Genomic DNA, 15,642 nt, shown 5'->3' with positions numbered 1-15,642 from the left:
TGGCTGCAAAGCATCCTTAAACTCTGATTATTCCTTTCACTTGTCTGAATGAAAAATAGAGAGGGATGTGTGAAGATACTGTATTTTTCGCTCTATAAGACGCACTTTTCCCCTCCTAAAAAGTAAGGGGAAATGTGTGTGCGTCTTATGGAGCGAATGCAGGCTTTGCGGGCTACCCCAGAAGCCAGAATAGCTAGAGGGAGCACTGCGCAGCACTCCCTCTGGCTATTCTAGCTTCTGGCTTAGCTGCACAAAGCCGCCACAGGGCAGCGGGGAGCCTTCATCCTGCTGCCCTGCAGAGGCTTCGCACGGCTATCCCTGGCCTTTGCGGGAGCAAAAAGAGAGCCACGCGGAGTGTGTGTGGCTCTTGGGGGCTTTTCCCTGAGGAGGGAGAAGGGCAGCCCGTCAGTGACATGCTGCCCTTGTCGGGGAAAAGCCTGCAAGCGCCGCACACACGCTCCACACGGCTTGTGAAAGGGAGCGCTAAGCAGAGCCTGGGATGCATACAGGCTCTGATCAGCGCTCCCTTTAAATAATATTTTTTTTCTTGCATTCCCCTTCTAAAAACCAGGTGTGCCTTATGGTCAGGTGCGTCTTATGGAGCAAAAAATACAGTACATCCCTACAGTACAAAACATTCATTCCTCCACCCACTTTTGCCCTCTGGTCCTGCTCACCACGGGCATATGGCCCTTGGGGCAAAAAAGCTTCCTCATCCCTGACCTATGGAAATAGAGGAGAAACAGCACTATATGACACAGAGTAACATAGAAACAGAGTGGGGAGCAGGGGAGAGTTATTGACACCACACTTTGGTAAGAAGGAGCCCCTCAGATTGCTTAGTTCTTTAACCTACATACAGAGCCATTGCATACCCTGCCATATGGGAATCTATGTCACTGCTGGAGCTCTTTGAATTCCACTTTTTGCCCTCGAGTAAATTAATGCAGCTTATCTAAAGGAATAGAAGCAGATAACCTGCAGGCCTTAATTCTCTGCTTGTCTGGAGAAGTAAATTGTGCTGACTTAAAGAAATTCAGGAAGTGAAAAGTTTAGGAGTTTGATTCATCATCAGGCTATTAAGTTTGAGAAAAGCTTCTTACAATGCAAGGAAACTTGATGTAGAAAGTTGTCACATACAGAATTTAGTCTGACACATGCAGTTCTCATTTGGGTTTCAAAAATTGTGTGTGTGTGTGTGTGTGTGTGTGTGTGTGTGTGTGTGTGTTCTAAATTGCTCTTTCTATTCAGCCATCCTAACAGAAGCGAAGAAAATGAAAAAGCAGTGGACTCAAATGCGAAGAGGGACAAGCCCGTGGTCCGTCCTGAAGAAATTCCTCCAGTACCGGAAAACAGATTTTTGCTCAGAAGAGACGCACCAGTTATAAATACAGAGCCTGAGCCGTATGCAGCAATTTTCTTCTTGTTGTATTTGTTCCTTCTCTGTGGGACTGCTCCTTTTAAGCAATCCTTGAGCCAATTGTGTATTTGCAGTTAGGGAGTTAGTGGAGGATCGTTGTAACTTGCAGTAATACCTCAGCATTGCAGGGATTCAATTCATATGCTTGAATTTCGATGGGATGCTTGTGTACTCCCATGGCTGGAAAAAAAAATGTATTTTACATGTAGGAAACCAAGGTCTTTATTTTTTGATGGAAGAAATGTCTCATCGAGCCAGCTATTGTACCAGTTGCCATTAAAAAAAAATGGGACAAGGGTGCAGAATAGTCACAAAGTATGGGATTCCAGTTTTTGTTTTCTCTGAATGTTAGCCAGCTTTTGGTTTAGAAAGATCCTCATCATGAACTCTCTATGTCCTGACCATTATAACCTGGTCCCCAGATACTACTCTCATACCTGGTGGGGTATATGCAGCAAAGGGTGAAGAAATCCTACATGCCCATTTCATTCTTGGACCACGTGGTGTAGGCCCCTGGTCAGGTTAGTCTCATAGCAATTCAGCATCTTTGGGGAAACTCCTTTCAGGAAGAGTCAGATTCTTCTCTATTGGATTCCTTAAAGAGGTGTCTTTCTTGGGGGTACCCCAGTGAAAACTTTGATGTCCAGGTGATCCAGCTGGGGAGCCAGATGAAGGAATGCTTTTACAGTATGTGATTCCACCTCTCAGCTAGGAGCTGTAAAGACTCATTTGCCTTGGGTGAAAATTCTGTAACTTTGGGGAGGGGAGGGAGCGCCAGCCAGATGGTTCTGAACTGTGTCTTAGCAAAGATAAATCTATGCAATTCAGTGTGTGGCCATTTGAGTCACTTGCTCAGTTTGGGCTGTCTTTAACATTTGACTGTAAGAAACATATATTATTGCCAGTGCTGTTTTCCTTATACCTGTATAATTCTTAATATTTAAGGAAGCTGCTTGATGTAGCCCCGGTTTTGAATGACCAGAAGCCTTCAGTATCTAAATCTGGAAGAAAAATCAGAGGGAGAGGCACAATAGTATGTTTTCCATATTTTCCCCCACCCTTCAAGCTTTGTAACTTACATGAGAGCTTTATTTTGGCCAGTGTTTGAAAGCTACCTCTGTTTGCTGACCACTTGCATACAAAAATTCATACTTGTCCCTGGATGCGGAAGCAGGAATGAAGAGGTTAATTGCAAAGTATTATTCTATTTCTCCTAGTGTGGGATCCAGGACAGCTCCCAACATGAATAAAGAATGAGTGGAGCTAAAAACACACCAAATGGTTATAATTTCTTTTTAAAATAAACAAGTTACCTTATAAAAATAGCACTGAATCAAAACAAAAAATAGTGATATAGGCTTCTCTTCTAAATGGAGATGGGGATTGATAGTAAGGCATTATAAATTGGCTGAGAATGTGAGACCTCAAAAGGTGGAGTAGCAATAAACAACTGAAAAATGTTATCAAAATGTATTGCAGTGTTTGCCTGTTGCTTGCAGAACCTTTATATGGCAAAGAACAGAAAGAGTAGAAGTGGAGATGATTTTTTAAAGCCCACTAGGCAGATGCTGTAGTTTAGCTTCTTGTGGGCTCTATGTTCTCCTGTCACAAAAGCTCTTTCTCCAAGTTGAACAATGTCCCCGCTTGTACCTACATTTTCTCTTCCTGCAGAGTTCCTCTGGCAAGGTTTGCTTACCTGCACAGAAAATCTGCAAGTAATCTCCAGATTTGGGTGTAACATATGCTCAGTATACGGTTGCCCCCAGATATTTGTTTTTAATCGTGGATAAGCCTTGATGATTGTGTACAAGCGCTACTGTATTATGGATTTTGTATACAATTCTGCTTCTGCTGTTGTATTTTTCTAGCGATACCATACACCACCTCGTTCTCGCTCGTGTTCAGAATCTGATAATGATGAGAGCAGTGAAACTCCGCCACACTGGAAAGAAGAAATGCAGAGGTTAAGAGCCTATAGGCCACCCAGTGGAGAAAAATGGAGTAAAGGAGACAAGTAAGACTAGCTCTCTTAAATTATTCTTGTCCCCTAAAATAGTCAGTCGATTACATATAGGCACAAGATGAATAAAGAGAGTGGTAATAGCAGATTCTGTAAGGCATCTATTGCACCGCAGTTTAGATAGGCTTTGTACCTGGTAAGAGAGTTTATTTTTAGATGGCTACAAATAAGAGAGTAGGGCTGATTGGGTAGGGAAATTTTACTTGGGTGCTTTGCGTCTAGTTTACATCCTGTTATCTGGAACAGGGCGACATATGTTAATCTTACTCACTTGCAGAAACTTATTGAGTATTAAAAACAGTTCGGTGCTGCATTGTAAAAGAAGTATATGAACAGGCTAAAAATAATTCTAAAATGGAACGATTTTTGTTTATGAAAATCTGTTGAGTTTGCCCCAAAATATGTTTCATGAAACTTTACTTATTTGCATTTTGTGAAGCTCCTTTGCCCCACCCTCTGGGCTGTTTTCATTCCCAGTGAACAACCATCGTAGCTTTAACAATGTTCCCCCATGGGACTGCTTTTGGAATGAATTCCATGGATACACACTTATGCAAAAAACCCCGATTCATCTGAACAGTCAGCGAAGTTGGTTGCTCTGAGGACATGTTCCTGAGTATTAACACAATTTTGTTGGATCATATTTGAGCAACTCCTTTGAGGCATGTGAACTGAGGCTTTGTTTATCCACTCAGATGTAGTTCTGTCATTTTGGTTTTCTTTACTTGAAGTAGAGATACTGCTCTCAATTTCATGTGCACTAATTGTTGAGGGCCTTTGTAGGAAGATGTCTGTACCAGCCCAGTACTTCCAGGCATCTGCAGATCATGTACCCAGGTCTTTAGACCCATGCTGTATGGATCCTGAAAACTCTGCTAGAGAACTTTAGAAGCCAAGCAAGCATAGTCAAGGAAATGCTTATAATTAATTAATTAATTTAAATTTATATTTCATCCAAAGATCTCGGGGTGCTCACAAGATACAGATAAACATTTTGTTCATTTTTTTCTTAGGTTGAGTGACCCAGGAAGGTGGGATGAAAGAAGTCTGTCTCAGAGATCAAGGTCATGGTCACATAATGGTTATTCTGACCTAAGTAGTGTTAAATACGGTCGCCACCACAAGAAACACCGGAAAGAGAAAAAGGCAAAGCACAAAAAGAAGGCCAAAAAGCAAAAACACTTAAAGAAGCAGAAGCAAATTAAAAAGAAGAGGTTATCTACTTCAACAGAGAAAGAATCTTCTCGTTCTTCTGCTAGAAGGACAAAATCGCCTTGTGATCGGGAGAGGGTGTCCCGCTCTTCCTCACTTTCTTCTAGAGATGACTCCTCCAGAAGGGACTGGTCTAAATCTGATAGAGATAAGCAGAGCTCATTGTCCCCGTCAAGCAGGGACTCCCGGTCATACTACAGGTCTAGAACCAGGTCCAGAACCAGATCCAGATCTTATTCCAGAAGAAGTTCTAGGTCAAGAATGGCTTTTAAGTCTTCTCAGTCTAGGAGCAGATCAAGATCTAGGTCCAGTTCCAAGCATCTGAAGATGGGGTCCAGTTCACCAAAAAATGTCGCAGCTCGTTTAAATGAATTGAAGCCTGTTGCTGTCGAACCTGTCATGGCAGCATTGCCACAAAATGACAAAGTTGTGATACAGCCCGTTGTTGCCGAAAGCATTCCAGTCATATCGCTTAGTGACAGTCCTCCGCCTTCTAGATGGAAACCTGGGCAAAAGCCTTGGAAACCATCCTATGAGCGAATTCAGGAAATGAAAGCAAAGACCACTCACTTGATGCCTCCTCAGACTACCTACAGTTTAGCAAGTGTCAAAGATGCAAGCACATCCTCTTCATACCGGAAGCGGCGAAAAAGTTCAGATAGTGACCGCAGTGATTATTCAAAAAATCACAGTGATAGAAGTTCAGAGAGTTGGCGAAGGTCGAGGAGCAGGACATCTCGAAGTAGATCCTACTCCAAGTCTTACTCCAGATCAAGAAGTCCATCCAGCTCAAGATCTCGGTCAACTGTTAGATCCCATTCAGTGCATAAATTCCCCAGTGACCGGTCGTGCTACAGTGGGTCGTCATCTTATTTTTCTCTAAGTGAGGATGAACGACAGAAAAGCAAAACGAAAGAAAGTGGGCACTTGTCAAAGAAGAGACAAAGCAGTTCTGAAAGTACTCTTCTGTATGCAAAAGATGCAGCTTCTCAGAAGCACAGGGAGAGCGTGAGTAGATCCTCTCTGGACTTCTCCACAGATAGTGAGCAGGTGACAAAACCACAGCCAGTGCAGGAAAAAGGGCCATTGCAGCAAGAAAAAGCAAGCCGGAAGCGAAAGAAAAGCAGCTCTGCTTGCGATGGGAATGAAGAAAAGCCCGGGTCTGAGTGGGGCAGTGACCATTCAAAAAAACGACTTTTGGAGGAGAAACTGAGCTCCCCAAGAAGCGGTCGAAAAGCAAAAAGGAAAACGCGTGCCGATAGTAAGTGGGACTCTGAATCAAATTCAGAAAGAGGCGGAAACAGGAACTCTAAGGAAGATTCAAGATTGTCTTCTAGCAAGGAGGAAGGTGAAGCCACATCAGACTCTGACACAGATCTCAGCCTCGCCAAGTGCAAGACAAAGTTGGATTCCTCCTCAGGTACACTCAAGACGAGCAAGCAGTTCTCCCCTTCTGAGACGGAGAGCTCCCATTCCAATTCAGGGGCCAGGGGGAAATCCAGAAAGCAAAAACATGGCTCCAAAAAGAACCTCAAAAAGACACATTCCAAAAAAGCGAAGGAGAAATCCAAGGGTAAAAAAGAAAAGAAGCATAAGGCCCAAAAACGAAAGGAAACATTTCACTGGCAGCCGCCTCTGGAGTTTGGAGAAGAGGAGGAGGAGGAAGAGGACATCGCTGTAAAGCCACGCACCAAGGATGAGAGAGAGAAGCCAGTCGTGACAAAAACAGATAAAAAGCAGGATCAAGATTCTGAAAACGATAAAAAGCTCCAAGACCAAACAGAGAATGACAAAAAGCTCAGGGAAGAGAATAAAACTGGAGGCCAGACATCACCTGCTGTTAAGAACATTTGTAAAGTTAATGGGGAAGAGGCAACATCAGCACATGCTCTAAATTCAGAAAAAAATACGGAAATTTCAGAAAGCGCTGGTGCTGCCAAAGTAAATAATGAAAATGAGGTGGATGTTACCCAGATGGATGACATGGAGATTTGTACTCCCGAGCATAATTCGCCCATGAAGGTTGATGTGGAACTTTCTCCAGTAAGTCTGAAGGTGAACCTGCAGGACATTAAAGTTAGTAAGAGCACAGATGTGCCAAGCAGCTCTGAAGCAGAGAGTGCAAAACCAGGACTTGATGCTAGAGAATTGACTGGTAGCAAAGAAGGCAGCACACAGATAGAGAAACAAAGACCTAAGCCTGTCACAACCATTGCTGCTGTGGAAAGTGTGCTGAAGACTGAGCTGGTGGAAAACCCTCAGAGCAGCATAGCTGATAATAAATGGAAACCGTTACAGGGAGTAGGGAACCTGCAGCCTGCAGCTCCGGCAGCTGCTAGTAATCCTTCCGAAGCCAAAAGCGTGGCCTCGTCATCTGAGTTAAAGCCACAAGGTTTAAGAATAGAAATTAAAAGCAAAAACAAAATTAGACCAGGCTCTCTGTTTGATGAAGTTAGGAAGACTGCCCGGCTGAATCGGAGACCAAGGAACCACGAGAGCTCTAGCGAGGAGGATTCTCCCACACGGGAAAACAGCCAGTCAAGGAGCCATAGCCGGTCACGAAGCAAGTCGGACCCCAAATCCAGGCACAGAGCAAGATCTCATTCCTACAGTCACTCCAGAAGTCGATCAGGAAGTTCCACGTCTTCTTACAGGTAAGTAAAATTACTTGCATTTTACAAATAGGCATAGCTATTTATGGACACTCATTGGGGTGCACATATGCCCGTTCCATCCCTGTTCCTCCCCCTTACAGTGTCAAAAATGGCATGCATATCAGTGGTGTGTGCCTTAAGTGCACGCAAACGCTCAGTTGCCTGTATTTCTTTCATGAAATGATGGCAAAGAATAAAACATAACAACTGGTAAAGGTAAAGGGACCTCTGACCATTAGGTCCAGTCGTGGCCGACTCTGGGGTTGCAGCGCTCATCTCGCTTTATTGGCCGAGGGAACCGGCATACAGCTTTCGGGTCATGTGGCCAGCATGACTAAGCTGCTTCTGGTGAACCAGAACAGTGCACGAAAACGCCATTTACCTTCCCGCTGGAGCGGTACCTATTTATCTACTTTCACTTTGACGAGCTTTCGAACTGCTAGGTTGGCAGGAGCAGGGACCGAACAACGGGAGCTTACCCCGTCGCGGGGATTCGAACCGCCGACCTTCCGATCAGCAAGTCCTAGGCTCCAGTTTAACCCACAGTGCCACCCCCGTCCCAACAATTGTTAATAAAAACAATTAAATTGTTCAGAAAACTAGAACCTGCAATAAACCGAAACCATATCAGCATTGTAGGCATCTATGTTGTTGTTGTTGTTTAGTCGTCTTAGTCATGTTCGACTCTCCGTAACCCCATGAACCAGAGCATGCTTTGGAAACTCACTTTCTTCTCAAAGCTTCTCCTTTTTTATGTCCATGGAGTTTTCTTGGCAAAATACTGGAGTGGATTGCCAGTTCCTTCTCCAGGTGGATCACATTTAATCTAAACTCTCCGCTATGACCTGCCTGTCTTGGGTGGCCCTGCACGGCATAGCTCATAGCTTCTCTGAGTTATTCAAGCCCCTTCGCCACGACAAGGCAGTGATCCATGAAGGGGAGGTATCTGCGTAGGCTTGTGCAAACAAATATGTTTTTAGCATGTGTCGAAAAGAGTGCAGTGAAGGCTCCTTCCTGATACCCGTAGGCTATTTCAGTGTTCGTTCTCAATGGGGCTAGCCTATTGGTCACTGTGTGCTCTGAAAACCATAAAACGAACCCCTGTGATTAGCTGGGCCTTACTTTGCACAGATTTTAAGTACATGCACTTGAAATCTCTAGGTCACGGAGTTACACAAGAAGCCGGAGCAGAGGATGGTACAGCAGAGGCCACTCAAGAAGTCGAAGTAGTTCTTACGACAGTTGCAGGAGCCACAGGTTAGTACCAGGGAAGTGCTGGAGAGAGGAGAATAAATTCCTGTAAAAATCTGCTTGAAGCCTCGTTTGGTTTCTTACCAGAGGCACTCTGTAGATTTAGTATGGTTTAAAAATAAACACATATTTTGTCACTTGGGGAAATAGTTATAACTGGCTTTAATGCAAAATAAGCAAGCACAATACTGGGACATCTTTCTTACAGTTTAAAAATGTCATGTCATTCTTTTCTTGTTTAATAGTCGCACTTATAGTAGAAGTCGGTCCAGAAGCAGCTCTTACGATCACCACAGTCGATCAAGGTATGCTAAGAGATCATTTTTTAAATATGATTCCAGTATATAATGGGTTAGTAACAGCAAATTTAAATGATGCATTGATAATAAGGTGCTGTGGCTTACTTTTCTAAACAGGCTTTTTTTACTTCAAAATTGAAAGAGAATAATGGAAAACATAGCTACATTGAATGGGTGCCTTTTATAGATTTTTTTTTCCATTTGAGTTTAGTTTTTAATTCTCTAGCATATTGTATTTAATCCAGATATATTTTCTGTGAATAAGAAAGCTTTGATGCCTCTAAGTTTATTGAGGGAGATTCAGTGTTAAACAAAGTAAGTCATTGCTTGGTTTTTCACCCATAAAAGCAGGTCCTATACCTATGACAGTTACTACAGCAGGAGCCGTAGCCGAAGTAGAAGCAAAAGGAGTGACAGTTACCACAGATCTCGCAGTTATGACAGACGGTCCAGGTATGTGGTTTTTGGCAGCTAGACTGAGGAACTTACTATAGACAAATGCAAATGACATTTGCCTCTCACCTTCTCTGTTCAAACTACTTGTGTCCCTAGCAGTAATGTGAATCGTTTACGAATCTTGTGCAGTTGCCAAAATTCCACAAAAATAGGAGCGACCCAAGGGCTCCAAACATAATTATTATATAAAACAAAACAATATAAATCAGAGCACAGTAAAATATTAAAAGTCCAAAACCATTAATAGTAGAGCAGTAGAGCAAAAGTAAAGTACCACGGCAACATAGCTACCCAATACCAAAAGCCTGGTAGTGCCACAAGTTGTGTGTCACTGCAGAAAAGTTCTGTGTCCCATGCAAGCTTCGGCTACACGTGTGACAACAGCAGAACACAAAGCAAGATCATTTCTAATTACCTTAACAGGCGAGCTGTTTCCTATTAGAAGAGGTGTTCCTAGTCACCCGAAGTCAAGTCATTTAGGGCTTTGACAGTAATAAGCGCCTCAGACTGTACCCAAAAACTAGTAATGTGATCACATGTTCCACTGTGAAGCTAGTGTGATCACATATTCCAGTGACAACAGTTTGAAGTGTCCAAACACTTCACACTTCAGAATGCCTCACCTAGTAGAGTGTATTACAAGTAAGCCACTCTGCATCTAACCAAGGCTTGTGCAACAGTGGCCATATCTACTTTCTCCAGAAACCATAGTGGTGGAAGGGTCCTCCTAGCTACAACTACCACGTTGCACCCCAGGGGATCCCAGGCTACACACGTGATCAAAATAGCCAAAACAGATCAACTCTCCTATTGAACAAAGACACGTCTGTCTTGTCTCAATTAGATTTCAGTTTGTTAGCTCACATCTAATCCATAACTGATTCAGAACTTACTCTGCCTCACTGGACTCATAGAAGAACAAAGAACTAGGTTATTACATTTGATTTTTATCGGTAGCTAGTACACACAGCAAAATAGGTTACCTTTGGTGACAACTGTTGAACTTGAGAGGTGACACAAGCGTCTCTTCATTTTCTGTCTAAATGTTTCTGAGAACACCTGATCACTGCTTTTTATTCCCGGTAGTGGTCCTGATGTGTAGTTTTCCATTAACAACCTTGATAAGTGTTAGATCTCATTATGGTGCCAACGCATCAGCTTTCCACCACATTGCCTGAAAAGGTGTAATTGCCCTATGTTTGGGTGTTGAAGAAAATCAATATTTTAAAAATTGTCCCTTCTTACTCTCTTACGCCAGGCTTTTTGTTCTGTTACCTCTTTTTTACTATGCTTTGAATCAAAGTAGGTGTTGGCTGTGTACCAAGTTAGGTGGTAGGTTCAAAACTGGCCAAAGACAACCTGGGTGGGGAGAGTCCTGAAATATACCTCTAATTAGAGTAGTTGAACTTTCATCCATTTGAGAGTTTGAGAAAATCCATGCTTGAAATAAGCAGGCTTTTGTGGGGGGAAAGCATATTTAACATAATGAAATGTATTTCATTTCCTTGCCATGCCACTCTGCTCGCAGTGGGGACTGCTGCAGAATTTTGTACTTGAAAATGTTACACTTCAGCAGTGTAGACCTTCACTTGTGTCTTGGCTTTTTTTCTCTAGATCCTACGGCTCAGACAGTGAAAGTGACCGCAGTTATTCTAACAACCGAAGCCCCAGTGAAAGCAGCAGATACAGCTGAAAGCCATAACCATTGGAAATACGGATTGTATTTAACAGGGGTTTCCCCCCATCAGTACTGTCCAGACCCCTTTTTCTCAGTATTCCCAAGTAAAACTGACAGATGCCTAGTGAGGTGAGGCCTTACAACTTCTGAGCACAACTTTTTCATATGCTGTCTTCTGAATCCTGGAGTTACATTTATCAATCATGAGAGATTTGGATCTGCAGATATCCTTGTGTTGAGAGAGGCCTGATGTGTCAGAATTACCTCTTGGGACTAACAAATGGCTTCTAGCCTTTTCTCAAAAATACGCTGGCAGCCATGAGACTGTGAAGGAGGAGGAGGAGAATACTGTTCCGAGACTACCTTCTTTATAGTTACCTAAAAAGCTTGTATTATTTCAGTGGTGACCTGGTATAAGCCTTTACACGAGTGGAGGTAGATAAAAAGATTTAAGGCAGGTATTTCTGTCTTTCTGCAGTACAATATGTAATACTTAGGTTCAGGTGCAAAGCTTCGCATCTCTTTCTTGGAAAAAGTTAAAAAATGTATAAAGGTGTATGTTAAGCCTCAAAAGATGGTAGTCTAGAGTTCTATTTCAATTCTGTATCCATGCTATAAGAATGTAGGAATAATGTTGCACCCTGGATTTGTAAAAGCTGACCTAAAAAGCCTTTGACATTCTTAGTCATGTCTTTGAACACTGGGAATAGTTTCAGGGGGGACTTTCTGACCACCCACCCTTCAGTGAATGAGACTTGTACAAGATAATTTGGTGTTTGATTTTTCCCACTGGCTTCAGAATACCACCAGGTATTTATACTGTTAAGATTTTATACTGTAGCAAAGGAAGACATGGGAGCTCATTTTCAGTGTTCAGCACCAAAAAGAGTCTCAAAAGTGACAGCAAACTGTTTGTAAACACTCATTTTCAATTCAAAAGCACTGTATTTCTTCCAGTGCTTTGATTCAGCAGTTAAAGAATTGTTTGTAAATGAACATTTCAGTGTAAACAAATTTTCATATGAAATTACGATGTTTTCTAACAGCAGAACTAGCCCTTCAGATAACTGGGTGTGACAGCAGAGGGGAAAATGCTGTCTGTAACTGTAGTCGTGATACTGAATTTAACTTTCTATTATTTTGAAATGCTGTAAATTTCTTAAATGTTATCAAATCCGGATTTTTTTTTTGTCAAGAGCTAACAGCTGTACATTTGAAAATGTGATTCTCCCCCCCCCCCCATTGCAATTAAAAATATAAACCATTTAAGTATATTGGATATTGGTAATTCGGTGCTCATCACACTCATGGTATCCTCCATTACCTCAAATGCAAACCTGGGTTGATAGAACTGAGATTGTTATCAAGCTTTTTCGACTTAGAGATTGGGTTACATCAGTTATTTAATTCAGTCATTTAATTCAAACCAACTATTTTATATATTTAAATAATAATTATCAACTTGGCCTATATGTCAATGGCAAAACAACTATTTTATTTATTATTTTGTAGGCTGCAAACATGTTTTAATTGCTATAATTCCCTATACTAATACTCATGTTGAGCATACTGAAAAGGTAAGTATCTAATCATCCCAGTTAGCCTCCACATATCTTGAGCAATCATTGAGTATGGTGTTGCTTCTCGCTGTAAATCATTATCTGCAAGACTTAGCTCAGTACAGATCCTGGGAGCTCGCGAACAGGGGTGATTGTGAGGGCATTTAGCAGGGGAGGCCCAGATTTCTGTCTCTTGGTTGTCCATTGCAGGAGTCTAACTGCTGGAGGAATGTGATGCACAGAAGTAGGATCAGGCCCCCGGGCCTTAGTTTGCCTACCCATGTCTTAGAAGCAGCATAAGGATATGTGGTCAGAAGGGAAATGGGGAGACTCCCAGCATTTTTGCCCGTAACTGAATGCACCAAAGGTGTGCTTTAGATCCTAGCCCTTCATCATGAGATCTCGGGGTGCTTCACAGGATAAAATGCAAGATGCAAACACAAGTAAATAATTAAAACAAGACAGTTAAACGCTAGCAGCAGATTCCAATCTTGTCCTTCTGAGTACCCACTGTTTTCCCCCAGTAGCTGTCATCCTCCAACAGCAAGATAGAGAAGGAACCACACTATAAGCAACAGCCCTGGAAAGGCAGAGCTGTTTCATATGCCATGTGGAACAGGATGTTAGGCCAAGGTGGTCGAATTCTGGTGGTACCACTTCATTCCCCATCTGGAGGGTTGCATTTTTGAATGCTCCCATGCCTATAGTAAAGCACCAACATCGGAAAATGAGGTTTGTCTAGCCCAGGAGTGGGGAACCTCTGGCCTTACGAAATTGTTAGACTCCTGAGTCTCATCAACCCCAGTCAGCATGGCTCCAAACCTTTTCTTAATGTGCTAGATGATTGCAGTTGATGCTTTTAAAAAGGATAATAAAAACCTGCAGAAGTAAAACCCACCACCACAATCTGGCCTGAACGCCAGGTTTTCCAAGTTCTCAGCTGATGTTTACAAGCACAGTGTGGCAGAACTTTAAGCTTTCAGCCAGGGTTCCACATGGTTGGCTTGCTTTAATAATTCTGCACCACACCTGGTTGCCTTAGTCATTTGCTCTTTTATTCTGAATGTAGCCTGGTGGATCCAATCGTGAGGGTGGAGAAATGTGAATGCTCCATATGGCACGTCCCTCATTCTCCAAAGCACTTCTCAAATCCGTTGAAAGCTTCTGCCCGCAAATGAAATATTCAGTGTGGATTTGAACAAGCCTTGTTATGCTGTTCAATAACCAAGCAACACTGTACAATGTCTCATCTGCATTTGTTTGTTGAGGTTTGCAGCCTTTCTGCTTTTCCCAAGAGCAGCCCATATGCTAGCTGAAACTATTTAACATGCATTCTCCTTCCCAGAGTGGTTATGTGGAGAGCCTGTATGGTGTAAGTGTTCAAGAGTGCTTGGACAAGGTCCAAGGAAACCCAGATTAAAATCCCAACTCGGGCACAAAACTTCCTGGGTGACCTTGGGCCGAATGCCATTTCTCAACACATCTCAGGAATGTTTTGCATGCAATAGATCCCAGGTTCAGTCCCTGGCATCTTGGGAAAGATTCTTAACTGAATCTTAGAGGTAGCCGCCTGTCAGCGTACATCAGGGGTGAGGAGCTTGTGTCCCTCCTGATATTGCTGGGTTACAACGCCACAATGCCTTCCACATATGCTGCATCAGGAATATTTTGAGCATCACGTGGCAGGACAGAGTCTCAAACACAGATGTGCTCCTCAAAGCCCACATTCCCAGCATGTTTGCACTCCTCTCAACGACACCTATATTGGCTTGGTCATGTTCACAGAATGGAAGACAGCAGGATCCGCCAAGGATGTGCTCTATGGGGAGCTGGCTTTCGGCACCAGGCCCATTGGCAGACCAGCACTGTTTTACATAGATGTCTGCAAATGTATGGGACGCGGGTGGCGCTGTGGGTTAAACCACAGTGTCTAGGACTTGCCAATCAGAAGGTCAGCGGTTCGAATCCCCACGACAGGGTGAGCTCCCGTTACTCGGTCCCTGTTCCTGCCAACCTAGCAGTTCGAAAGCACATCAAAGTGCAAGTAGATAAATAGTTACCACTCCGGCGGGAAGGTAAACGGCGTTTCCGTGCGCTGCTCTGGTTTGCCAGAAGCGGCTTAGTCATGCTGGCCACATGACCCGGAAGCTGTACGCCGGCTCCCTCAGCCTATAGAGCGAGATGAGCGCCGCAACCCCAGAGTCGGTCACAACTGGACCTAATGGTCAGGGGTCCTTTTACCTTTACTGCAAATGTGATGGGAGGACTGGCAACTTCATCCCCGCCATGTGGGAATCCCTTGCAGACGACCTCCTGGAGACAAGACAGTCAGGTTGTGTATCCATAGCAGTGATGTTAGAATTCCTGCACCATGATTGCAGTCATGGGATTTTTGTCTATCACATGACGGTGTATGTTTTGACTCCACAAGGTGGGAAGTGACGGAGACAGAATGTTTGTGTTACTGTGTTCCGTGAAGTGGGACTATTGCCCTTTGTTCTTTTTCTCTTTGCTGTCTGATCCTAGAGAGAGAGAGAGCCATGTTGCAGTACTCTGTGTGTGTTTATATGTAAATAAAGTAGATTAGCCAAAATGCTGAGTTGCTGAGGTCTGTCACGCAAGCTGCGGATCCCTAAGTGTGCTGATGTCTGTTGGCATCAGTCGCTGTGATGTTTGGGCAGAAGAAAGCTTTTGAAGCTCCAGAACGATTGACCAGGAGGGAGAGAACATGCCAGTCGGGCATGTGTGTCTGCCATGGTCCTACTCGAGAGTAGGACGAGCTCCTGACAGTGACCAGAGGATGAATTACCGCTGGGAGGAGCGTAGAGAAGAAATGCCATGGTGCATTTCATCTGCCCCAACTGCAACAAAACCTGTCTCTCCCATATAGACCTCTAAAATCACACCAGGAGCTCTAACTTCAACGGTTTGATGGATGCCAGTGACTCTCTCATCCTTCAGTATTTGTGAAGCTGTCTAGATCAGGTCCATAGCCTGTGGGGAGGGATTGCAGTCAGAGGAGCTCACAGCAGACCACGTTGCTTGTCTGAAAAAATATGTGTCCTTTTTAAAAAAACCACGCACAGTATGCTT

The 15,642-nt window shown here is 43.4% G+C and overlaps 1 protein-coding gene across 5 annotated transcripts in view; it reads left to right on the top strand.

Annotated features, from left to right (window-relative positions):
- The window catches only part of NKTR (natural killer cell triggering receptor), a 34,143-nt gene extending 21,881 nt beyond the window's left edge, over window positions 1–12,262 (top strand). For 4 of the 5 annotated variants that reach the window (XM_080973981.1, XM_080973980.1, XM_080973983.1 and 1 more), the window contains 8 exons: window positions 1,252–1,404; window positions 2,366–2,453; window positions 3,289–3,434; window positions 4,454–7,306; window positions 8,468–8,563; window positions 8,803–8,862; window positions 9,205–9,309; window positions 10,927–12,262. In XM_080973981.1, the coding sequence (XP_080830107.1) occupies window positions 1,252–1,404; window positions 2,366–2,453; window positions 3,289–3,434; window positions 4,454–7,306; window positions 8,468–8,563; window positions 8,803–8,862; window positions 9,205–9,309; window positions 10,927–11,005 (3,580 nt within the window). In that variant the 3' untranslated portion in view covers window positions 11,006–12,262. The remainder of the gene's footprint in view (window positions 1–1,251; window positions 1,405–2,365; window positions 2,454–3,288; window positions 3,435–4,453; window positions 7,307–8,467; window positions 8,564–8,802; window positions 8,863–9,204; window positions 9,310–10,926) is intronic. The other variant, XM_080973982.1, reaches the window with a different exon arrangement.
- The last annotated feature ends 3,380 nt before the right edge of the window (window positions 12,263–15,642 follow it).

The sequence above is a fragment of the Podarcis pityusensis genome, assembly GCF_964106645.2.
Source record: "Podarcis pityusensis genome assembly, chromosome: 12".
NCBI classification, from domain to species: Eukaryota; Metazoa; Chordata; class Lepidosauria; order Squamata; family Lacertidae; genus Podarcis; species Podarcis pityusensis.
This window is presented reverse-complemented; position numbering and strand designations above follow the sequence as displayed.